Below are 25,328 nucleotides of genomic sequence, written 5' to 3' on the forward strand. Positions count from 1 at the left end.
TTTATATTCATTCCATGCAAGCAATCGAATCAAAATGGCAACAAATTGTAGATGTTAGTGCTCATCATAAAACATTACTAATGTTTCTTAGTGACAGAATCGCATTCTTCTAGGAAATCAAGCAACCTTCACAAAGAGTTTTCTATTTGTTACGTATAAACTTTCAGCATTAATTTGAAAAATTCATACTATGGACATCTTCAAAATGTGGACAAGAATTCACTTAACAGCATATTACAAATGACCAATACAACTGTTTCCCACAACTAACTTGAACACTGAATAGTTACCATGTAATCTGAAGAGGCAATGAACTCCACTGTTGAATTCTGAACTTCTGGTCGCTTATGAGGCTCTCCATAAGATCGGGTCAGGGGGTTATACATAAATTCTTCAGGAACTAGGTAAGAAAGAGGAATCCAGTACAAATTAGTAACACAACTTGTAACTAAATACACATATACAGACCTAGAAATAAACACCTGTATCATTAATATTTACATGAGGTTTACAACAGCTCTGTGAACACCGAATGGTAAAAACGAATCCCTTAAACTCTCTTTAAAAAATATATCAGAAGGATAAAAACACTTACTTTCTGAAATCAGGTGAGGAAACCAGGACACGAGTAACCTTGTTTCTTAGGCTTGTGTCTTATTTATTATGTCAGAGGACATGGGGAAAAAAATCAAGACAGAAACACAAATCTGAAAGCATTATACTAAGAGGACCTAAGAAGGACTAAAGGGGACAACAGACAGACATGCATGCACTCATGTCCACACGTGCTGGCAAAGGTCTACAGAGCTGAATGAACCAAAGGCACAAACAGAAGACCACCGTAACCCGTCAGGGTCAAGCATAACTGGTCTGCACGACCCCACCTGTGTGGCCCTCACTGCTTGTTCTGTGAGTATTTTTTTACTTCCCCTCGCTGTCATTGTCCTCCTCATCAATTCTGCCCTTGGCCAGCCAAAATTACGTGTCCTTGGCCCATACTGTCCCCATTAAATGTAGCATGAAGGTTTTTAAACCAGCAAGGTGAGAGGCCAGACAACGACAAAAAGGTCAAACGTTCACAATACCAGGAAACACACAGACTCGAGAGCCCGAGACTCACCGTCGTTCACCCGATAGCACAGGTTGCACTTCCACCTGCGCTGGTCGATGAAGGACACGAAGGGGTTGATGTACGTGCGGCAGGAGCGGCACCTCACGATGGTGTTGGACGTGATCACCGGTAATTGCTGGGAAGTAAAACGCAGACGTTGGAGCAGGAAGGGCAGCTGGGGGGTGGACACACATGGCTCTGCTCCACATACAGAAACCAGAACTGTGCTTTGAAATTGAGGCTTTTTGATAAAATTCAGTGACGTGCTGAGCAACACAAGCTCAATCAAGTTTCCTCCCTCTTTGTCACAAACGATAGGATAACACTAAAATAAAGTCAAACCAAATGTAATACAAGCTATTGGCTGATGAGAAAAGCCTGGTTGGCCAAGAAATTAACCTAACTCAGAGCTCATCAGCTGGACTCAGCAACGGCGGCGAGAAAGAAACACACCCCCCCAGACACGCCCGTCCTGCTGCACCGTGAGGCCCTGCTCCTTAGATGGGGACCGAGGCCACTGAAACCAAACACGGTGTGCCTTTAAAAAATACATCTCGGGCCGGCCCGGTGGCTTAGCGGTTAAGTGCACGCGCTCCGCTGCTGGCGGCCCGGGTTCGGATCCCGGGCGTGCACCGACGCACCGCTTCTCTGGCCATGCTGAGGCCGCGTCCCACATACAGCAACTAGAAGGATGTGCAGCTATGACATACAACCATCTGCTGGGGCTTTGGGGGAAAAAATAAATAAATAAAATCTTTAAAAAAAAAAATACATCTCTTTATGCTGTTTGGGAAAGCAACTTTATATTCAATGTAAGAAATTTAGAAAATATGAAAAAAGATTAAGAAATCACATATTATTCTACCTCTCTGAATTAACCCCTGATAACATTTTAGTATATTTCCTTCTAGCTTTTTTTCTATCTATACATAAACATTTGTATCTTTGTATTTAACTTTTTTCACATATGCAATTTTTATTACACAAGTAACTATGTATCATTTGTGAAAAAATCAGGAAAACAGTTAACCGAAAATGAGAAAATAAAAAACTATCCCAAATTCTACACCCCAGAGGAAGCCACCGCTGCCAATTTAGTGTATATACTTCCAGGAGGTATCATACATGGAACCTGTATTTAGACAAAAATTCTCTCCTGTGTACTTGGGAACTTAACTATGTTGGTTTAGAGATGAAGGCTGTAATAGTATTACAGGTGATCAAATGGGACTGACTGAATGAATAACTTCAAGGTACTTATGGCATGTCATGATTATTTTGTTTTCTATCCACTTTGCTCTTTCTGCACATCCTAGTAGGAAAGTCAGCTCCATGAGGAAGCATGCTGACCTCCGTTCCCTGAGCATCGAGCACAACAGGTAGTCAAGCCACAGTTGGATGAATGACAACGAGAGACACTCGGGAGCAGAAGGAGGGGTAGAAAACCCCGGAGGTAAAGAGTGTGAGGGAGAGATGCAACTTACAAAGTGTAAATAGAATGGATCTGCTAAACTTTATTTCTGAACTTCAGAAATTTTAGTATAAACACATTTGCAGAAGTATGCATTTATGCATACCTGAAATACCAGAGGTATGCATAAAACTCCAGTAAGCTACGTATTAAACCAAACAGACTGTGGAAACTTAAACAAGGGATGTTTTAATTCAACAGGCTTGAACCACTGGGACTCTGTTATTACAAAGGATATTTGTTTAACACAGTCGGGAACAATCACACACTCGTCCTCCCTCTCTGGACACCATTGCTGTTGCTTCCTTTATGTTTAATAAAGGACTCTTACAGTTTATCTATCTTCTATGGCCTTTCCAACTTCCCAAACCACTAATCTTTCAAAATCTAGCTCAGACCTCATCACTCGTAGAAAACTTCTGCTCCTGTCCCAGAGGGGATCACGTCCCCTACTGTGCTCACGACCTGAGTACCTCACAGAATTCTGTTAGTTACATGCATCCATTATCCTGCACTGCTGTTATCTGTTTTTCCATCTCTGTCCTCTGTTAGGTCAGAATTTCCTAGGGGCAAAGTCAATAGCTTCGTCAGCTCTGTATTCACCAGTGCTTAGTTTAGGGCCTGTCACAAAGCAGGTGCTGAGAAAATGTTTCTTGACTTGAATTTGACAGAGATAATTATTTCTAATTTCAAATCAAAGAAGATGAAAAAGATTCTAAGAAAATATACAATCTAAATACCTTACACATAAGCACACATCAGTACCCACAAATATTTCAAAACACATTACTTTACCGTTAGGTCTCTGAAGGGATGTAACAACAATCCTAAGGGAAGCTTAGCTTTATTCAGTAGAGCCTGTGTCTGTGGAATATTTGTCAGAGTACATCGAAACGAACTGTGAAAAATATAAACATACGGACTATGTTAGCTACCAGAAAAAAATAAGACTGAGGTACATAGTTGTTGCACATAATTAAGAACACTTAAGGGCATACGTGAAAATCATTTAGGTATGTTATATAACTGTACTAGGAAGGTCCTGATTGCTTTAAACAGGCATATATGTAATACATGTCAAAAGACCTCAACTAAGGACTCAACATTTTCATGGTGGAAAACACATTCAGGAAAACACAACTTCTCCATTCTGACCTGCACGGAGGGCACGAGCAGTAGGGAGGGAAGGTGCACCTCTGCATCTTTAATGATGCTGTGCCTGCTTCACTGCCCACTTCTCACCTGCTCAACTCATACCCTTACCAGACTCACCCCAGTCATTGCTCCTTCTGAAACCACCCTCCCCCCGTCACAAGTCAGCAGCAGTGTCTTCTTCCTCTCTGCTCCGAGATCTGTTTATGCTTCTATGGTACAATCAGTCTGATTTCTTTAGCTGGTTGTGTACCTTGTCTGTCTCTCCCACTTGTCACCCGAGCATTATTCCTCTCATAGAGTAAGTGCTTATAACCTATCAAGTTGTAAGTATAAATTCAGTAGACACCAATCAATAAAGGGGCAACCAAAGAGGTAAGCAGCACAAGTACTGGAAACCAGGAAAGAAGTTTTAAGAAGACAGTATGTAGAGACACGTGGATAGGTGCTGATTCCAGGCTGGTGGTGTTCCCTGAGCACACCAGGCTGGTTCCTGCTTCAGGTCTTCCGCATGTGTGGTTCATGTGGCTTGTCACACTCTTCCCAGGGTCACATGGCTTGCTCTCTCACTTCACCCAGATCTCTTCTCAAATGTTAACTCCTTCCGAAAAACCTGTCCTAACTCCTCAAGTAACAACAGTCACCCTCCACCCTGACCCCTCCCTACTTCCCACTAATACTCTGACGGTACATCATACACTCATTGGTCTGACTGTTCATAGCATGTCTTCCCTAACAGGATACAGGTTACACGAGACTGGGACTCTGTTTACTGCTTCATTCCCAGCACCTAGAAACAGTGCCTGACACTTAACTTAGAAGGCATTCTGTACATTTTATTGAATGAATGATTTATCTTAATATGGAGGCACAATTATTATTCCTGTTTTACAGTTGACAATACTGAGAATTTGAGAGGTTAAGTAATTTGCAAAAGGCTCACAGCTACTTATCAGTGGATCCCCAGTAAGAACCCAGGTCTGTCTACTCTAAAACCTGGACTCCTAATTACTCTGCTTTGCTATTTTGATGAGAGAGAGATTTTCACAGAAAACATATAACTGAGTAGAAACGTATACACCATTCCCTACCTATGGGATCTCCTATACGCCCACATACACTACATTCCCCTACTTGGGGGATGTCTACCCATTCATAATACAAGGCTATATCCACATACTTACCGACCTGACAGCACTCACACTCAGAAGGATGGGCAGCTGTTTTTGACCTAGAATTGGTGCTGATGCATTTTATGGAAATGATCCTGACACTGCCTTAGGCACGGGGGTGGGGGAGTGAGGGGGTGTTGGTGGTAGAGTGTAGCAGAAGGGAACTCTGGGAGCTGCTCCATTTTCTGTTTCTTGTATTGGAAATCTGTATAAGATTCTGGTTGAAAAAAGAGGAGCCTATAGCTTTTCCAAAAAGTTAGAAAACTATTGCCTTAATAAAGAAAACTATTGGCTCTAAAGAAGAACACTAATCCTCCTAAGGCAAGGAAGAAGACTGTCGTTCTGTGAATCAGCGTTCACTTTACGAGGCAGAGAGATTCCAGGAGCAGGAAGACCTCTTCTAAAAAGCATGTGGGTGCAGAGGAATATCCCACTCTGAGGAGATAGTAGGACTGAAAGCAGGCAACAGCAGAGCTTTTGGGTTGGGAGGCACCGTGAGGTGAGCAACAGCTCATCCACCCACGACACACCAGGGCCTGGAGGCCAGCAGATGCAGGCTGCCAGCTCAACTTCTGCATGAGGTGAGGACATACTCAATCAAGGCAGTCCAAATCTAGACTCAGGCCGGATAAAGAAGCCTGGGGGTGATGGTCTTCACAGTTGATACTGAGTGGGAAAAGAAATTCAGAGATAAACCATTTATCTAAATCTGTTCTTGGGATTACATAAGTGAAGTCTGTGTCCTTTTTAAGAAAAGACTGAAGGGCATAAAATTTTAAAGATTCGACCTTATTTAAAAGACCTCAGAAGTTATTACTGGTAAAAAGTGAGGAAAAAGAAATTTAAGAAAAAAATATAGTTAGATTGGGGCTCCTGAAACCCTTCACTCAAATAGAAAAAATGTCTCTAGCATTAGGTGACAGGGAATGGGACTGGATGGAGACAGAGATGGGGACAGAAGCAGATGGCCTAAATTGAACTTTATACCTAGAACTTCTATTTCAAACTAAAATAGAAAAGTCCACACTGACAAAACTTTCAATCAAGGATTTCATATCATATTACTTTTACTATTTTTGAAAGTCATACAATGTTTTTGACAAAGTACATTACTTACTAAAGACTATCTAATAAATACTTACTCTGGGCTACAGTTTAATTTTCTGAGTTCTAAATTCAAGTTAGGGACAGGTGCCCACACAGGAGTCATGGGTAAAACATTCCTCTCCTGAGTGAGGTTCACAGGTCGCAGGCTCTCTGGCTGTGGAGAACTCTGAAGACTCAGCCCTCCCAGGCCAGTGGACAGCTGGTTCAGACCAGGATACTGCTGACAGAGCAACGCAAAACACAACAGAAGAACAATATATAACCAATGTGAATAAAATTTATTTTACTGTACGCAATATTCTAATATACAGAAAAAGCAAGAGGAGGAGAAAATTTACATCTGGCTTGGTAATAGCAGAATGACTTAATAGGGCAGTTCAATTTAAAGCATTCTTGAAAAAAACTCAAAGCAAAAATACCGAATAAATTTAAATCTTATTAGCATAGTTAAACCTCACAACAAAATTTCAGCAACAACGCTTTTCAACATCAAGAATTTTGTTTCTGTGAACACAGTTCATACTGGAAAGGCAGGATAAATGGTTATATTTTTAAGTTTTTTCAATTATCAATTTTCAGAATAATGCATTGGTGCCAAACAAATGTACAATGATGTTCCATGAGTTTGCTTTGCTTATTTTTTCTATGCTTCCTTTGTTATATGTATAACATTATTACGAATTCATGGTTTTTTATTAACTGAAAGTGATGTAATGAATTACAGTTGTTCATTTTGATACTCAACTACCCACTCTTTGGCCAGTGAGAGCCCCTTCGAGTTGGCTCCAGTGTCCTTTGATACGGACCTATTTGTCTCTGTCAGCTTCCTTACCTTCTGGTCTAACATTCTGTACTATTCCTCCTTCAGACTTCAAATCAGTCATTTACTCCAACAGGAATCTTGAATCTTGGTTCCCTTTGAGTAGGGATGATATCTAGAGACCGTAATCTGAGTAATAAGGGTGTTCATTGCTACTGTGATGTTATTCCTTCCAGACTTTACAACAGGTAGAGATAGAAAACTTACATTTTTAAATAGAGGGGAAAAAAATAATGGGTTCACATTAACATTTCCAATTCAAACTGAAGATGATGGCATTTTAATTTAATTTCTTTGATTTTATATCTGTACCTCTCTTCTTTTTTGCTGAAAATGGATTCCTAAGGTAACAGCAATATTTATTTGTTTTATCCTACAATATACTAAAATAGTTTCAAAATAACAACACCAATATTATTATAAATTTAAGGTTAATAAATTAAACGTAAGATTTCTTTGTAGTTCTTTCTGTCCTTAGATTATACCCCTCTGAGAATGGACAAAACACAGGGTTTTAAGATTAGCTAGAATAATGCTTTTTCTCTGCATCAGAATGTATCCAACTTGATAAACAGGTTCATTTGTTTTTGTTTGCTTTTAAATTTTTTTTTTTTTGCGAGAAAGATCAGCCTTGAGCCAACATCCATACCAATCCTCCTCTTTTTGCTGAGGAAGACTGGCCCTGGGCTACCACTTGTGCCCATCTTCCTCCACTTTATATGGGACGCCGCCACAGCATGGCCTGACAAGCAAAGCGTCGGTGCGTGCCCAGGATCCAAACCTGGGCTGCCAGCAGCAAAGCGCGCGCACTTAACTGCTAAGCCACAGGGCCGGCCCCTGCTTTTAATTTTTAAGGATTGCTTTTTATCTTTTTTGACTTAATGTTTTTTGAGTAAACATAACATTTATATAATTCTAATGTCATAACTTTACAATAAGGTATATTCAGAGATACCCTGTTTCAATTTTGATCCTTCCATCTACAATTAACTATTTTTATTAGTTTTTGGTTTACTCCTTCCACTGTTCCTATTTACAAATATAAACTAATATATATGCTGCTCTAATTATGACCCGTTTTTTACCTAAAAAAAAAAAGTCCTAGCAATAACTCTATGTCTGTATATACAGACTTTCCATTCTTTTTCACAGTTACTGAGCACCCCATTATGTGCAAGTACTGCAGAATTCCAGCTAATAAATGCAGAACAATAAATTCAGGAAAATCACTGTTTTACTACGCATACTGAAATAAATGATTCAGGTAATGATTATCTGGAATAGATGATAAACAGATATCAACAGATAATAAAGCCACTAGGTGAAAGCTTAATGAGGAGCTTCACAACGAAGGGACCAGGCTGTCACCATATAAACCCACAATCAATCCTGGCAACCACTAAAAGTGAGACAAACAGAATGAAACAAAATGTATCATATTATGGCTTAGATAAATAAATAAACGAAGTAATAAACCTGAGTATAATCAAGCCAGTAGATCTAACTTCCAGCCCACAGAAAATAGAACAGAGGAACAAACTAAAGGATACCACTAAAGAAGCAATGAGCCAAATTCAGAACTCGGGACATTCCACAGGACAACAGACCCAGTTTTTCCAAAAGATCAAAGGCGTGAAAACATGGGGGTGGAGGTTTCTTTTAAAATTAAAAAGAGAATTACGAAACATAAGCAAATACAATTATTAAATCTTGTTTGGATCCTGATTTGAAGAAACCAACTATAAAAAAGCAATTCTGAAACAAATGGGCAAATCAGAATATGGACTGAATTTTAAATGACATTTAGAAATTATTGTTAATTTCTTGGAGATGACAGTGGTATTGTGGTTATGCAAGACATGCATCTCCCTTACTCCCTGTTGCCCAGGATTAGCTTTAAAATCCTCAGCAAGAAAACGTGTGTGTATGGGGGAGGGGTAGATGAAACAGGTATAACAAAATGTCGACAGTAATCGAAGCTGGTGATGTTGAGGGAAAAAAACTCAACTAGATGATTAGAAGAATTCTCTAAGTTTTCAGTAGACCTGTAAAGGATGAGAGAAAAATGACTGTATGGATCAATAATAGTATATAATAGAAAACCCCAAACAGACCCAAGTTGATAAGAATTTAGCATGTAAAATAAAGGTGGAATATTTAATCAATGAGAAAAGACAGATTATTTAATAAATGACAGTGAACTTAGAGCTAACTACTTTTGGAGGGAAAATAAGATTTATTATTTACATTATGTACCAAAATAAAACCTTAAAGTGATTAAAGATGCAAAACTGAAATCACCAAACAACTAAAAAAAACATATAGCTGGAATATTTTCCTCACCTTAAGGCTGAAAAGACCTTTTTAACGAATACAAAGGTAAAAACAAAATAAATTATGACTATATAAAATTTAAACATTTCTCCAATGTCAAATAAATATCATTAAAATTAAAAACAAATGTCAAGTTAGGGAAAAAATGCAATATATATATTAGACAAAAGGTTAATATACTTATTACAGACAGCTTTTACAAACCAGAACCTGAACAGAATAATGGTGAAAGAATATGAACAGGGATTTCAGCAAAGAAACACAAATGCCTAAAATTATGAAAAAAATAAAATATTTTTGCTTATAAAAATAATTCTTGGCATACTCAGTAAAATAGAGAAATGGGCAGTCATATACATTTTGCTGGGAATACAAATTGGTACATTATTTCTCCATACCTGACCACCAAATATTCATCAACTCCTGCCTGCTCGACACCTCCACTTAGATGTCTATTAGGCTTTTTAATTTAACAAGCCCAACTCGATTCCCATTCCCAGACCTATTCCTGTCTTCACCACCTAAGTAAATACACTATCCTTTATCCAGTTGCTCTGCCAAAAACCTAAGAGTTATCCTTGATGCCTTCCTTTGTTTCATCTACCACATCCAACCCATCAATAAGTCAAAAGCTCTCCCTTATCCATCCACTCTTCACTACCTCTACCCATACTACCTTAGAACAAAGCAGAACCATCTGCTTCCGGGATTAGGGCAAAACTTCCATTTGTCTCTTTGTTTCCATTTTTGTCTTTTCAAATACTCCCATTCCTAATCCATTCTTTACACACAGCAGCCAAAATGACCTCCAAATATGTAAATCAGATATCCTTCCAATACAAAAAGTCTCCAGTGTCTCCCACTTTGTACTTGGGGTAAAATCCGAACTTCTGACTACAGTCCTTCCCTAGCTATCTGATCTCATTGCTATTACTCTTCCCATTGCCGAGCTCCAGCCACACTGGGACTTTATTCCTGGATCATGTCAAAGTCACTCCTGCCCCGAATCTTTGCATATGTGCTTCCTCAACCTGAAACGCTCCACCCCCAGATTTTCCCATGCCTGGGTTTTCTTGTCATTCAAATGTTAATTCAAACACAACTTCTACAATGAGGGCTTTCCCATCCACTCTACAACCCAAAGCCAGCAATTTCTTCAACTTGCCTTACTTCAGAGCACTTGTAACTATTTGAAATTATCTCATTAATTAATTATTTATTGCCCATCAACCCTGCCCTCCCACCAAGTGTCTTGAGAGCAGAAACTGTTCACGTAGCTTCCTCTGGTACCCTCAGTGCCTAGAGCAGTGCTGCCACATGACAGGAACTCATTAAGCTTTTACTGAGTGAATAAGCAGAGAGAAATTCTACAGTCTTGTAAAATTAGGTGCTTTGATTCAGTAATTCCACCTGAAGAAATTTCACCTAAGGAAACAACGAGACAAGCGCACAAAGGTGTGCGTGTGCACGTATGTATGCTGATGCTGACACTCAGCTATGCCCAGTAAGGGTAAACTGGTTGATCATCAAGACACTATGCAGCTATCAGATGAAGGATAAACAATAATACTGAGAGGTTTCCTCTCCTGCTGTTAAAGGAGTGACACATTTCTAAAACAATACCCGTATTTATCAAGTCCTTTGACTGTTTAATAAACTACTCATCTGGACAGCCGGCTTCTCCACTGGCTCCCCAAATGCAAGAAACCTGGAAGGACAGACTCTAAGTGTTGCTGTTTATATTCTGATGCTGGGAACACTGGCTGATAATTATTTTCCTCTTTTTGCTTATCTGTATTTTTCTATAATTGATCATGCACCTTTTTTTTTGGTTAAAAAAGCTATCTATATCTGGTTTTCCATGTATTCACTAAAATTTTTTTCTAATTTTTATTTTTAAACATCAACTTTTTTCCTGTTTTTCAACTCTGAAAAACAAATTTTAAGCTTTTTTCTTCCTCAAAGGCCAACTATTGGGGTTTCCCATTACTCAATAAAGGTTATCTCAAATTAATGAATACAAAGAAAGCCCACACGTCAGAACCCTCCCACTGGGTTACACTAAGTGCACCATTTAAAGGCATTTCAATTTTATTATAGAAGGCTGCTTAAAGCTAAAGTAAGATATTTTATCCTAAGTAGGACTTCAAAAACAAATGGCTTCTTCTAAAATTAGCTTGATAATGTTAATCTTAGGTTAAAATCTATAATTTCTTTTTTGTAGATAGGTAAGAATTTAAATGTATGTCCTAGCTGTGTGCTTAAATCATTATTGCTCACTGACACTGAAACAGTACTGTCCAAAAAACGATTTTAAATTCAGATTAGGGGCTGGTCCCGTGGCTTAGCAGTTAAGTGCGCGTGCTCTGCTGCTGGCGGCCCGGGGTTCGGATCCCGGATGTGCACCGACACACCGCTTGTCCGGCCATGCTAAGGCAGCGTTCCACATACAGCAACTAGAAGGATGTACAACTATGACGTACAACTATCTAATGGGGTCTTGGGGAGAAAAGGGAAAAAAAGGAGGAGGATTGGCAATAGATGTTAGCTCAGGGCTGGTCTTCCTCAGCAAAAAGAGGAGGATTGGCATGGATGTTAGCTCAGGGCTGATCTTCCTCACAAAAAAAGAAAAAAAAAAATTCAGATTAGACAAAAATAAATCACTGCTTTGTAATCTTCCTTAGAGAGATACCTATACCAAATCTGGCTACGATTTTCTTCTGTACAAGTCCCTACCAATTAAAGAGAAAAAAAAAAAACGCTTAATTCTGAGCTACAAGGACTTTTATATTCTCAGAACTAAGCCTGGTCTTGGACAGATGAGTTCACTCATCTGAGTCTCAATTTCTTCACTTAAATAGTGAAAGGAAAGGACTGTCTAAAGTAAGAGAGTCAAAATTCCAAGTGTTCATAAGGATGTGAAGTAACTGTAACTTGTACACACTGCTAAAGGAGGTATAAACTGGAACATTCACTTTGGAAAACTACTGACGTTAACTGCTGAAGTTGAACATGTGGATACCCCATGACCCAGCAATTCCACTCCCAGATACACACACTCATTTAAAAGACATGAATAGAAACATTAACAACAGCACTATTCATAATAGCCCAAAACTGGAAATTTACTTTAATGCCCACCAACAATAGAATAAATAAATTGTGGTATATTCACACAATGGAGTACTATATAGCAATGAAAATGAAGGAATCACAAGCACACTGTATGCATCATATCGAGCAGAAGAGTCTAGATAAGACAAATACAGTATGACTCCCTTACATAAAGTTTAAAAACATGCAAAACTAATCTGTGGTATTAGAAGTCAAGACAGTTATCAACTCTTGTTTGGAGGGTCAGTGACTAGAAAAGGCACGAGAGAGGCCTCTGGCTGTTGGTTACGTGTGTTCAAATTGTAGAAATGTATCAAGCTGTATGCTGTTGATTTATATACTTTTACATAATATAGATTATATTTCAGTAAAAAGTTTAAAAATCGAAAGGTGGGAGCGGATGATCTCTAAGAGTCGACTTCCAAGCTTCAGTCTCATGCTGCTCCTCTCAGCTGTACTAACAATCCAAGTTACTTTTTAACCTCTCTCTGTCTCCTTTATCCCAACTGCTCTGATCTGTGTACTAGAGCTCAAGTATAAAAAGGACTGTGATTACAGAGAAACAGAAAGAGGTTATATTTAAAAATCTAGTATATTAAACAGTAATTTTTACTTTCATTCCAAGGACAATTTCTCAACTTTTCCAAAATAACCTCCCAAACGAAATGAGAAGGAAATAATACTTTCCATTCTCCTATGTGAATGGTCAGCAAACTTTTTCTGTAGAGGGTCAGACAGTAAATATTGTAAAGCTTTAGAAGCCACATGGTCTCCATTGCAACTACTCAACCCTACCACCAAAGTGCAAAAGTTGCCACAGATAGTACATAAAGAAATGGGCATGGCTGTGTTCCAATAAAGTTTATTTACAAAAGTAGGCAGCAAGCCAGATTCAGCCAAAGGACCTTTTCCTAAGTCAGTATGGAAGACCACTTACTATTTCCAAGTAATTTTATTCCTTGCCCAACACTTCCTCCAAGAACCAGATCCTTTCTTTGAACTTGGTTTTCTTCTCATTAAAATGTAGAAATAAGTGATAAATTACACCCCAAATAGCAATTTGCCTAAAGCATGAGAGTCAGACAAGAATGACTTAAAAATGTTTCATCTGGACCTATAAAGACATAAAGAAAGTCTAACGAGATAGAAGGCAGGGATATCTGTACTAACCAATTATATTTCTCTAGTACCTCTCCCAGCTTCCTTCTTCCTTCTGCATCTTAATTCTAAGATTAAATTCCAGAAATAAATGATTTTCCTATTTCCGTCTAATTTTCATTCTTAGTTCACCATAAGATGAAATTTCTATAAGCTTAGTCTAAGTTTTTTATTATAAGTAGAAAGCTTTGGCCATTTCAACTGTTTCCTTTTATTTTATTTTCTTCTCAAATATAAATGTAAAAAGGTCACATCAGAACGGGTCACAGCAGTAGCTGATGAACACAAGTACTGACGAGCATGGGTGTGTGTGTGTGGAGGCTCTCGCCCATTTCAGTTACGTGCCACGGAGATTTCTTCAAGTTAAGTGTTGGAACCAAAATCCCAAACCACACTTATACCATGTCATTTTTTGAGGAGAAAGCCAGCTTAGTAATAAGGAATTCTAAGAAAAACTTAACATTTTAATTTCCTGATTATAAAATTAGTATCTGCACATTGCAGAGACTCTGAAAAATAAAAGTACAAAGAAGAAAAGAAAAATCACAGCTAATATCCTGATCCAGATTTAATCTCTTGAAAAATCTGATATTTATGTTTCCTTTTACCTTTTTCTATGTATGCACACACACAGACGGAACCAAATTCTACATATATTTGATTTAGGCTCACCTGTGTTTGTACCTGTGACCCATCTGAACCACTAGGGACTTGTCAGAATTGATGACAGTTCCACGATTTTCAGAAACGCAGTGTCTTTACATGACTAAACACATACCTGAGCGCACTGCTGGAATCCAGAATACGCGGGGCCTGTGGGCGGAGCTCCAGAACTAGGGGGCGCGGCAGCATTCTGATAACCAGGCTGAAGAGCTGGATAACCATACCCAAAGGGCTTGGGCGCTTTTGAAGGCTGAGGAACAGCAGCAGCGGGAGCTGGAACAGCGTCAGGTTCAGGAGCGGGATCGGGAGCAGGACTGCTCGCTGATGAAGAAAGCATATCTAACAAAGGGAAAAAAACAGTGGTAACAGTTGAAAATCAGGACTCTATAAAGACTTGGCTCCTAGGTGAGCCATAACCTCTGGCATTTCCCTTTTTCTTTTTTTAAACTTTTATGAGAAATTTTGAACATACACAAAAGTGGAGAGAATAGAATAATGAACCCCCAATACTCATCACTCAGCTTGAATAACCATCAATATTTTGCTAATCTTGTTTCACATGTTCCAACCTTATCTTTTTTTCTTTTTTTACAGAAATATTTACAAGAAAACTCCATATTTTGTATCATTTCACTGACAAATACTTCAGTTGGTATTTCTAATAGATAAAACCTTTTATTTATATTTAAATATATATATATAATCCTTTATATTTAAATATATGGATTAAATATATTTTATATATTACAATACTAATAAATATTTATTTATATATATAAAAATAGTTATAAATAAAAGTTATTTTTTTTTAATTCTCTCAGCAGGAATGGGGCTAAGAAGCAGAAAACAAAGCAAAGCAATAAGAAGGGTGTCAACTACTCTTTTCTCTAATTTGCCTTTTATCTGATCTGCGATCTATAAAAAAAAGTCCATGGAAAGAGGGGCATGTTTCCACAATCCCCTAGAAATCTGCGCTATGTGAAGAGGCAAAACTGTGGAAGTATGGAAGACGGTGTCTAGAAGAGTGTCCAGTCCCTACAATAATGTCTGGCGTGTAACAGATGTCAAATGACATTTAATGAATGAATGTTCTTCATTTAAATTTAAAACAAAAACAAAAATTTTAGTAAAACTGTGGAAAAAACTAGAAAATTTAATCATTATATACAAGAATAAAAATGAAAAGAAACCCTCAAAATTACTCTACTATACATAACCATTATTAACATTTTGGTATATTGACTGTGAGTCTTATTTTAAAGTCAAACCTACTATATATATGTATTTTAATCTATTTTTCATAAAAAAAAATTATATTCTTCATCAGCAATCAGACTCTGCAAAAAATATGTTCTTAAAAGTATCTGACTTGGGGCCGGCCCCATGGCTTAGTGGTTGAGTGCACGTGCTCCGCTGCTGGCGGCCCAGGTTTGGATCCCAGGCGCACACCAAGGCACCGCTCGTCAGGCCATGCTGAGACCGCGTCCCACATAAAGAGGAGGAAGATGGGCACGGATGTTAGCCCAGAGCCAGTCTTCCTCAGCAAAAAGAGGAGGATTAGCATGGACGTTAGCTCAGGGCTGATACTCCTCCCAAAAAAAAAAAAAAAAAAAAAAAAGAATAAAAGGTTCACGAATATTATAAAAAAAAAAGTATCTGACAAAGTTTTTACCAAGTTTTCGAGGAATCACATCTTTGTATTGGCTCTAATTTTGGAGATACACTCCTCGACTTTCTGCTCTCTACCATCTTGTGGTAATCAGGCAAGAGTCAGCTCACTGGCTTTCTAGTAACCTCTCAGACTTCCTAAAAGGACAGGAGCTTCCATGCAGTGCCATATCCTTAGATTTCCTGCTCGTCCTTCCCCATGGTGACAGGATACGAGTAGAAAAGCCTCTTAACAGGACAGCAGTCAACAGCATAAGAAATAGAGAACTGGAGTCAAACATGGAGGTCTAAAACTGTACAGTTAGAGTACTCATCTTTTAGTGAATAAGTAACTCTTCTAGGATATTTTTATAACAGTGATTGCTTTGCAATGGTCCACAACTTCCTACGCGCGCGCGCGCACACACACACACACACACACACACACACGTACATCCCTAGGGAAAAAATCCTTAACTACAAAAGACTGACTAGCTTATCCAAGTATTCTTGAAATATTAAAAGTGAAATCTATACTAAGCTGAGCAGACTGAAGTTTTCTATTGATTCATAGGATAGTGACAGCAAGATCGTGTGTTTATTAAGTACAGCACCCTCCAACCTCAATTAAGCTTCATTCTGGATTATTATCAAAGTGATAAGAAATAAAGAGAAGGGCAAATTCACCTGTTCTGTTAGTCCTAAAGTCTGGAATTGTCAGAAAGAAAGAGAAAGAAGGAGTTCAGGTGTGGCTGTCAGGCTGTCAGTGACGAAAGACAGGCGAATGAGGAAGATCACAGCACAAGATATTATAAGGAAATGATTATCAATTATAAAAGGTTGTAGTGTTTTTCCTTTTAATACTATCCACCACTCCTGTTCCTATGCAATGAACAAAGTTATTTCCAGACATGGTTAAAAATAATGCCTCCAAAACCTACCCCCAAGTTGGTTAATCTATTTCCCTGGTGGAGGCAGCCAGGGGTTATGGGGGGAGTAAAGAGGCAAAGACTATCTATATTGAGAGGCTAGTTGGAAGGAATTCAAGGACCTATGCATGAGAACCGAAATATAAAATTACTGAAGGAGTTATTAGCATTAAAAAAAAAGGAGAAAGAAGAGGAAAATTATTCACTATTAAAAGTCTTTTAGAAAAGGGAAAAAGATAAAGAGTTTGATAACAAAAATAAAATAATAAATTTCCTTAGCCCTTCCAGAAATAACATTCATAGTTGTTATATGACAATTGACACTATCAAATTAAGGCTGAGAAATACCAGGACAATGTCCTTTTTTTCTGTTAAAAATATAGCTTGCAATTATGTATAATATACGTTCATGTTTGAAAACAATTGATGGTCAGTAACTCTTCAAATAAACATCAGATAAGCACAAAATGAGCTACCTGGGTAGCTGCCTCCTTCTAGGGCATCATAACTATTGGGCACTGGAGAAGCACTGCTCGTGGTAGAAGAGCTGTCCACACCTAAAACGAAAACCCAAATATCTACTAAGTTTAAAATGACAGTGTACCTTAGAGCAGCCTTTGGCAATTCTGAAAAAGACGTTTTGCTGAACTAGGAAAATTGCTGACTAGTACAAAAGTAAAATGATGTTTAAGACATTTAAAAAACCACACATAAATTTCCATTAATAAGAATAGGGGATGAGAGTGAGGAGAAACGTAGCTGATGAGTGGAACAAAATTTAATCAAATACATGTGAAGGTATCTTAGACAAGAATAGGTACCAACTATTAAAAGCAGTCAAACACAAAAATAAATTTTAGATTGATAGAAATGTTAATATAGTCACACTTCAAAGATTGCATCTACCAAATCTCAAGTTATTAAATACATTTGTTAGTATCAGGATATTTTTAAGATAATTAAATTTTAATGACTTTTATAACAGCACAGTTGTATGAAACCTTCATGAAAGAGGAGTCTAGAGCTTGGATAAGCTTTTGTACACCTCAGTTTATTCATCTACAGAATGGAGATTAAAGTACCTGAATATTTAATAAGGTAATACAAATAAAAGGCACTCAAATTTAAGTGCTAGATTATGAGAATTTTTATTATGTGTGTTCATTCAAAACTTGTAAGATTAACAGGAATGTTCAGTGGCAATTTATGATGAAATTTAGTGACAGGTCACACGATAGTAGAACATAAAATATATTGCTTTCATTCTTTCACTCAACAAATATTTGATTGAGAGCCTACAGTTGCTGTGTTGATGAATAAAACCAAACATGCACGTGGTCCCTCTCTTGTGTTAAGAGATCTTGGTCCTTTTTACGTTTCATCTAAGACAAAATTCTGTGGTACAGAGGTGATCCCTAACTCAACACCAGTATTATAACTGGGGTTTAAACTACATTTCAGGTTAGTTTTCAACTGTGATATAAAAAGAATGGGCATGCCTAATTATCTTTGATTGAATAATTTTGGATAATTGAATAATTTGGATATTTGAATAATAAATTTGGATAAACTGAATAATTTGAGAATTAGGACTCAGGACATAAAAGCTAAAGACTTTTGCGTGGGCACATTTATTTTCAGCAAAGAACATGATTTGGAGGCAGAAGACTCCAGCTACGTTAGACTTTGTCATTTACTTGCTATATAACTTTGGGTAAGTGACAATCATCAATACTCTCTTCTGCAAAATGAGAACAATTTTTAAAAGGCCCTATGTGTGCTTTTGAATGTTCTTGTGAGGCTTAAATGAGATAATGGATACGAAGCAACTTACAAAGTACAAGGGCTATAAAATAAATAGTAGGTAGAAGACACTAGTATTTACTAAGTGTTTTCTTTGTGATACACAGAAAATTGTTTCATATATGTATGTCATTACATGGCTCTTCCTTTCTGTTCCTTTTGTCAATTTATAACTAAACAAAAACGCTGACATATAAGGTCAAAATTCTTGAATAGCATTAAAAAACAATACACCAAAACTCAAATATTCATCAACAGATGAAGGGATAAACAGAATGTGGTGCATCTATACAATGGCATACTATTCAGCTATAAAAAGGAATAAGTAATGATACATGCTACAATGTGAATGATCCCTGAAAACATGCTTAGTGAAAGAAGCCAGACACGAAAGGTCACATATTATATGATTCTATTTATGTGAAATATCCAGAATAGGTGAACCTATAGAGATAGAAAGTAGATTGCTGGTTGCCAGGAGCCGAGAGGAGCGGGAAATCGGAAGTTACTGCTTAAGTAATGATAAAAATGTTTAGTTCTATCTAGTTCAGCACATTTGCAAAGTTACACTGCACAACAGCCAAAACGACAGAACTAGATAGAGGTGGTGGTTGCGTGACACTGTGAATGTACTAAATGCCACTGAATTGTGCACTTTAAAATGGTTAATTTTATATTATGTGAATTCCACCTCAAAACAAAACAATATGCCAAGACATTTCAAAGGGGAAAGAATATTCTTTTCAACAAATGGTGCTGAAACAACTAGACATCCACATGCAGAAGAATGAAGCTAGACCTCTTCCTTAGACCTTACACTAAAATTAACTCAAAATGAATCATAAAAATAACTAAATGTAAGTGCTAAAACTATAAAACTCTTACAACACAGGAGTAAATCTTCATGACTTTGGATTAGGCAATGGATTCTTAGATATGACAACAAAGGCACAAGCAACAAAAGAAAAATAGATAAACTGGACTCCATCAAAATTAAAAACCTTTGTGCTCCAAACAATACCATCAAGAAAGTAAAGAGACAACCCACAGAATGGGAGAATATATTTGCAAATCATATATCTAGTACGAGTCTAGTATCCAAAATATGTAAAGAACTCTTATCACCCAACAAGAAAACAACAACCAACCAAATTAAAATTGGGCAAAGGATTTAAACAGACATTTCTCCAAAGAAGATAAACAAATGGCCAATAAGTACAAAAAGAGATGATCAACATCACTAGCCGTTATGGAAATGCAAATGAAAACCACAATGAGATACCACTTCACGTCCACTAGGATGATTATAATAAAAAGATAATATCAAGTTTTGGCAAGGATATGGAGAAACTGGAACCCAATATGGAGATTGCAAAAATGTGTGGTCACGTTGGAAAACAGTCTTGACAGTTTCTCAAAAAGTTAAACAGAGTTACCATATGACCTAGCAATTCCACCCAAGAGAAATGAAAACATACAGCCCCATAAAAATGTGTACATGAATGTTCACAGGAGCATTATTCATTACAGCCAAAAAGTGGAAACAACTCAAATGTCCATTAACTTATGAATGAGTAAATAAAATGTGATACATCCACACAATGGAGTATCATTCAGCACTTAAAAGGAATGAAGTACTGATACATGAACCTTGAAAACATTATGCTAAGAGAAAGAAGCCAGTCACAAAAAACCCACATATTATATGATCTATTTATATGAAATGCTCAAAATAGACAAATCTGTAGAGACAAAAAGTGGATTAGTGGTTGCCCAGAGCTGTGTGTTTGTGTGTGTGTGTGTGTGTGTGTGTTTGTGTGTGTGTGTGTGTGGAGAGGGGTAAGAATAGGAAGTGACTGCTAAAAGGTACAGAGTTTCTATTTTAGGGTGATGAAAATGTTCCAGAATTACATAGTGATAGTTGGAGGACTTTGTTAATATACCAAAAACTGCCAAATAATACAATTTAAATGAGTGAATTTTATGGTATGTGAATTATATCTCAATAAAGCTGTTATAAAAATATACCACAGCATTCTCTTGGATCAAGATAAACTTTTAAATACAAATATCAAGAAATAATTATTCTTGAAAGAGAATTAAGTCCAAAGGTAAAAGATTCCTTACAAATATCAAATTATTTCAAAGAACATAATATTGCTTAATTATGCTGCTTAGCTTCTTTCACATCAAATCTAATATTAATACTTAAAAATATTGTCCATTTTAATAATATTGCTATTCCTACAAACTTTAATGTATTAATTTTATAGAAATAGTTATTCTGTTTCATTTATTGGGTAATTTGAAACCTGCTAACTTACTTCAAAATTCGCTTTCAGGAGAAAAGAACAAATGTAAATCTCTATTTGGAACTTGTTAAAATATCAAAACAATGATAAAAGTTATAAATCCAGATGAACCACTAAACTGAACAGATTCAAACTTTGCTAAAACTTATTGTTCAGATTAACTCTTTTTTTTTGTCCATTCACTTTTATTCAGCCCCAACACAATGCTACAAAATCACAGAAGTGGCAGAAGGTAAAGTAAGGTAGACTCTCTAACAATCCAACGTTCTAAGATTGCTGAGTAATTAAGTCTATAATTGATCTGCTACATAAATTAATGAAACTGCCTGCTGTCAAGACTAGTATCTAGCGGTGAAAGTCAACTCTCCTCCCACACCAGACTTCAGAAGGCCAGTGATGAGCTCAGACCACACAACTAGCCCTGTATCTTCCTCCAAAGAAATCCTTGTCTCTATGCACGAAGGCTTCTTGCTAATCAGGGTCTTCTTTACAACGGGGTTATTCTCAATTTCCTGGATTATGTGACTTTTGACACTCTCCATTTCAAAGTAGTGTGTAGAGAGCACACTGGATTGAGAAGCAAGTCTTATATTCTACACCAGTGTTGTCCAATAGGAATATTACAGGAGCCCTATGTATAATTTTAAATTTTCTAGTAGCCACAAGTTTTGGAAGCTGGGAAGTCCAAGATCAAGGAGTCAGCAGGGCTGGTGTCTGACAAGAGCTCTCCCTTCAGGTTGGAGGCAGTCCATCTCACTGTGCGTTCACAGGACGTCTCCATTGTGGGCACATTGGGGGGAGGGGGCATGATTAATTCTAATTAGGCCATGCCATCACTGCCAACACAAATCAAAATGGCTTTTTGTTTTAAAAAAAAAAATTACATTCTGAAACATATTATGTTAATATTCTGAACATGTTTAAAAACACCTTCACAAATCCCTCTACCATCTTACAGCATGAGGTCTGAACGCCTTTGTATTGTCATAAAAGGAATTGCCAACTCTGGCTTTCTTTTCACCGCCGTCTCCCACCTGTTCCTGTACCAGCCTCCCTCTTTTACCTTACAATGCAGTCACACCAAACTTCTCACTCTTCACCCAATACTCCATTTTTTCTTGTGTTTATGCACTGTACGTACTGGTCCATTAGCCTAGATTTCCTTTCTCCACATGGCAAATTCCTACTCATCCTTCAAATTTCAAATCCTCTGTGAAACCCTGCTGATAGGCCCATGGAAATGCATTTCCTCTCCCATGTAGGTACATTTTTTCAACCCTGGATTCCTGCACTTTCCCAGATGTTCTGCAGTCACATGTGACACCTGCTTCCCTCACACTATGTGTGTGGAGGCAGCTACGCTGCTGCACTGATCTTGGAACCAGGACACCAAGCAAAACACTGCTTTCTGCGCACAAGCCGGTTTCGGTTGTGTGACCAGCTCTGGTACTCGTCCCACCCTTAAACCTTGCACAGATTCAGTCCGCCTCGGTCACTGCACACCACAACTGGTGATGGTAAGTATTCTGAGACCAACGGAGAGTGAGTATGAGTGTGGTACTTGGGAAGATTTTCCCTCATTCTTTTACTGGCTCTACATCACAGGTCGAGAGGAAGAAAAGGAGTTGGAGGAAAAGAGGGGGAGCTGAATCTGAGGAAGTAAGCAAGTGAATGGACCAAAGGAGCAGCTCAGAATCCATGAAGCTGGGGAAAGATCAGGATATGCTTAAGCCTCTGAGAAAGACTTTTGCTGTTCTCTAAGACAAGCGACACGAGTCAAGTCTGAGGCACTTATACTGCTCAGCTTGAAAGTAATCAGATAATCTAAGGTTCTATGTCCTCATAACTTGCATAAAACATGGACAAAGTGTAAGTCAGATTCCATCTCCACCACTTGCCAGCTGAGAGAAAACAGACGAGACACCTAGCATACCCGAGCCACACCACACCTACTCCCCTGGGCTGCTGCTAAGATTAAACAGATATAACAGATAATAGCCAGAGACTCAGGAAATGTTCTTCATTTTCTCTCTTCCCTCCCCCTCTCTCCTCCAACAATGCTACAAATCGCTGGGGGGCGGGGGGAGGGGGGCTTTGGAGACAGACAAGAACCTCCTGTTTGATAAAGCCAACTGGTTGTTCCCAGACTTCAACCAAACTTCCTTTAACATTTATCACTGCTAACCCAATTACTTTTGATCTGTCAACACCGTTTCCCTCTTTTGGAAATGCTAGTCTACACTCTCCCTCTCCCATCTTCCTGCTTTCTTAGTCTAAAAACTCACTTTTCTCACCAGATTATTCCAGCAGTCTCTAATTTCAATATGCTCCCATCAATTCTTCTCTATGAGATCTTTCTAAAGTGGAAATTTGGTTATGTTATTTTCCCATGTAACTTCTTCAGTGACTCCTCACTACCTTCAAGATAAAATCCAAACTCCTTAATATGAAATACAAGGTTCTTAAAGATCTCATCCAGCCATCCTACCCAACTTCAATCAATTCTTCTTACCACCGTCCCTTGCAGACCACAGGTCCTAGACTCACTAAAGTTCCCCAAATATGCCATTTTCTCTCAAGCTTCTTGCTTTGTCTAAAAAGTGTCTGCCTCTCCCCAGATCCCTCACCTGCCTAATTCCAACTTCTCTTTGTAGATTCAGCTCAGGTATCCCCCCAGCCCTCGGGAGAATCTTCCCCATCATCCAGCCTACATCTGGTTCCAGGTTCTCCTATGTATGCCTATAAAGCACTATGATTAACACAGGACTTACTGTAATTTTGTTCTATATTCCGAACTAGACTGTGAGCTTCTTGGGTTTTTAATCAAGCTTACAAATGGGGCATTATTAAATAATCTGTTTATAAATCGCTTGTTCAGAACTCAGAATACACCTTTTCAGAGAAATAATGAAATAACTGGTACTTATTATCCCAAGTTACTTTATAGGCACTTAGAAAACCCACAATCCATATTATTGACTAAAGACCATTTATTTGCAATAGGCTGGAAAAATAAAGCATTTGCAAATGTTTGGTAATTCAGTTAAGTAGATTTGGGGCTAGTCTAGACATCCAATCACCATTTGAACACTATTTCTGTTCGAATGTACCTTTTGAATTCCAACTCTGGACACTGGTCCCAAATCTCCTTCCACTGTAGCCCCAGTACTCTGCCCCCCGCACTGTACAGAAAGCTGGAGTTTCTAGCTATCGCTATCATACACACAGGATGTTTGCAAGCTGGATGTATTTGCCACCTGCAAATACATCACCACATTTTCTTTTTAAGGTATAAGATTACCGACACCCCTCAAATTAATACTTTTCTTGATGGCACGGATGTCCTTTCATATCTTTCACAGACTCAGGACATGTATTAAATTCATAAAATTTGAAAAATATATTAAATATGTAATTCAATTCAGTTGAAAGATATTTACTTGTTAAAACAATAAAATAGTATATCAATTACAGGGAAAGATAGGTTTGAATCCTTTTAAGGATTCTCTTTGGGGGGATGGGGAAAGGGGGAGATGGTCATACAGTACAATCTTCCAGTTTTAAGATGAATAAGTTCAAGAAATCTAATGTACAGCATAGTGATTACAGTTAATAATTCTGTATTATATACTTGAATAAAAAGGAACTCATTTTGGAAGTTAGAGCTAAGCAGGCCCATATCGTCTTGTTATCTACAAGAGTTAACTTGTTCTGTGTCCAAATACAACATTACCCTTTAAAATACTCAAGCAACTCATAAACATGTCGCTATCTCTGATGAAGTGCCTGGCACTGAATAATTACTATTAGCCTGTGTGAAAGTAAAACAAAAACTGACTAGCACCTTAAAACTCATTATGAGAAACCAAAGTTTTTTCCAACATCACTTAAAAATATAGCATCAAGCTGTCACATTACCAGAGCCATAGGAGAGAGCTTCTTGTCCCCTGGCCTCTTCCCAACCTGAAAATTCCCTGGAGGAAAGGCGACTGGGAACACGCAGAGCAGGTGACAGAACATGAGCAACAGTGTCTTCCGGAGACTAGGGCTGACCAAAGCCTGGAGGCTGAGTTAGTCTTTGGTTATTTTTTTCCACTTTCACTTTATTTCACGCCTCAATTTTAATTTCACTGCTTATTCCCTTTCACTCCCGTTCTCGAGTTAGTGTTCCTTCCTATTACAAATACAGCAGTACTGGTCTGCAGGACTGCACCTAAAACTAATGACAGGTCCACTCTAGTATGGCAGCTGAAGGCATGAATACCTGTGACTGAACAGACTTAAGGAGAAGAATTTAAGATAGAACCATCATGAGAACCTGACAGCCCACTGTCTGCTCAAGCTTTAAGTTTATTCTCGAACAATTCTGAACTTTTAGAAGCTTCCAACAAAACATAAGACTGTCCCTAGTACAAAATCCTATTTTAGTTTCTAAGTGTGTATTTAATGAGAAAAATTTAAAAAGTAAGCCTATTTGTAGGGTGTAATTAAAAAAATATATAATTAGATGGTTTAATGCAAATTAGAACTGAAAT

The 25,328-nt window shown here is 37.8% G+C and overlaps 1 protein-coding gene across 1 annotated transcript in view; it reads right to left on the reverse strand.

The window, feature by feature from the left end:
- Positions 1-25,328, reverse strand: part of SEC24B (SEC24 homolog B, COPII component) — an 89,430-nt gene that overhangs the window by 19,657 nt on the left and 44,445 nt on the right. Inside the window, exons 6-11 of the mRNA XM_087437212.1 lie at positions 17,155-17,235; positions 14,218-14,441; positions 6,049-6,233; positions 3,378-3,480; positions 1,121-1,247; positions 291-400 (exon numbers count right to left, since the gene is read on the reverse strand). Of these exons, the coding sequence (XP_087293338.1) occupies positions 291-400; positions 1,121-1,247; positions 3,378-3,480; positions 6,049-6,233; positions 14,218-14,441; positions 17,155-17,235 (830 nt within the window). The remainder of the gene's footprint in view (positions 1-290; positions 401-1,120; positions 1,248-3,377; positions 3,481-6,048; positions 6,234-14,217; positions 14,442-17,154; positions 17,236-25,328) is intronic.

The sequence above is a fragment of the Ceratotherium simum genome, chromosome 12 (assembly GCF_057802395.1).
Source record: "Ceratotherium simum simum isolate JZ-2026a chromosome 12, ASM5780239v1, whole genome shotgun sequence".
Classification (NCBI taxonomy): domain Eukaryota; kingdom Metazoa; phylum Chordata; class Mammalia; order Perissodactyla; family Rhinocerotidae; genus Ceratotherium; species Ceratotherium simum.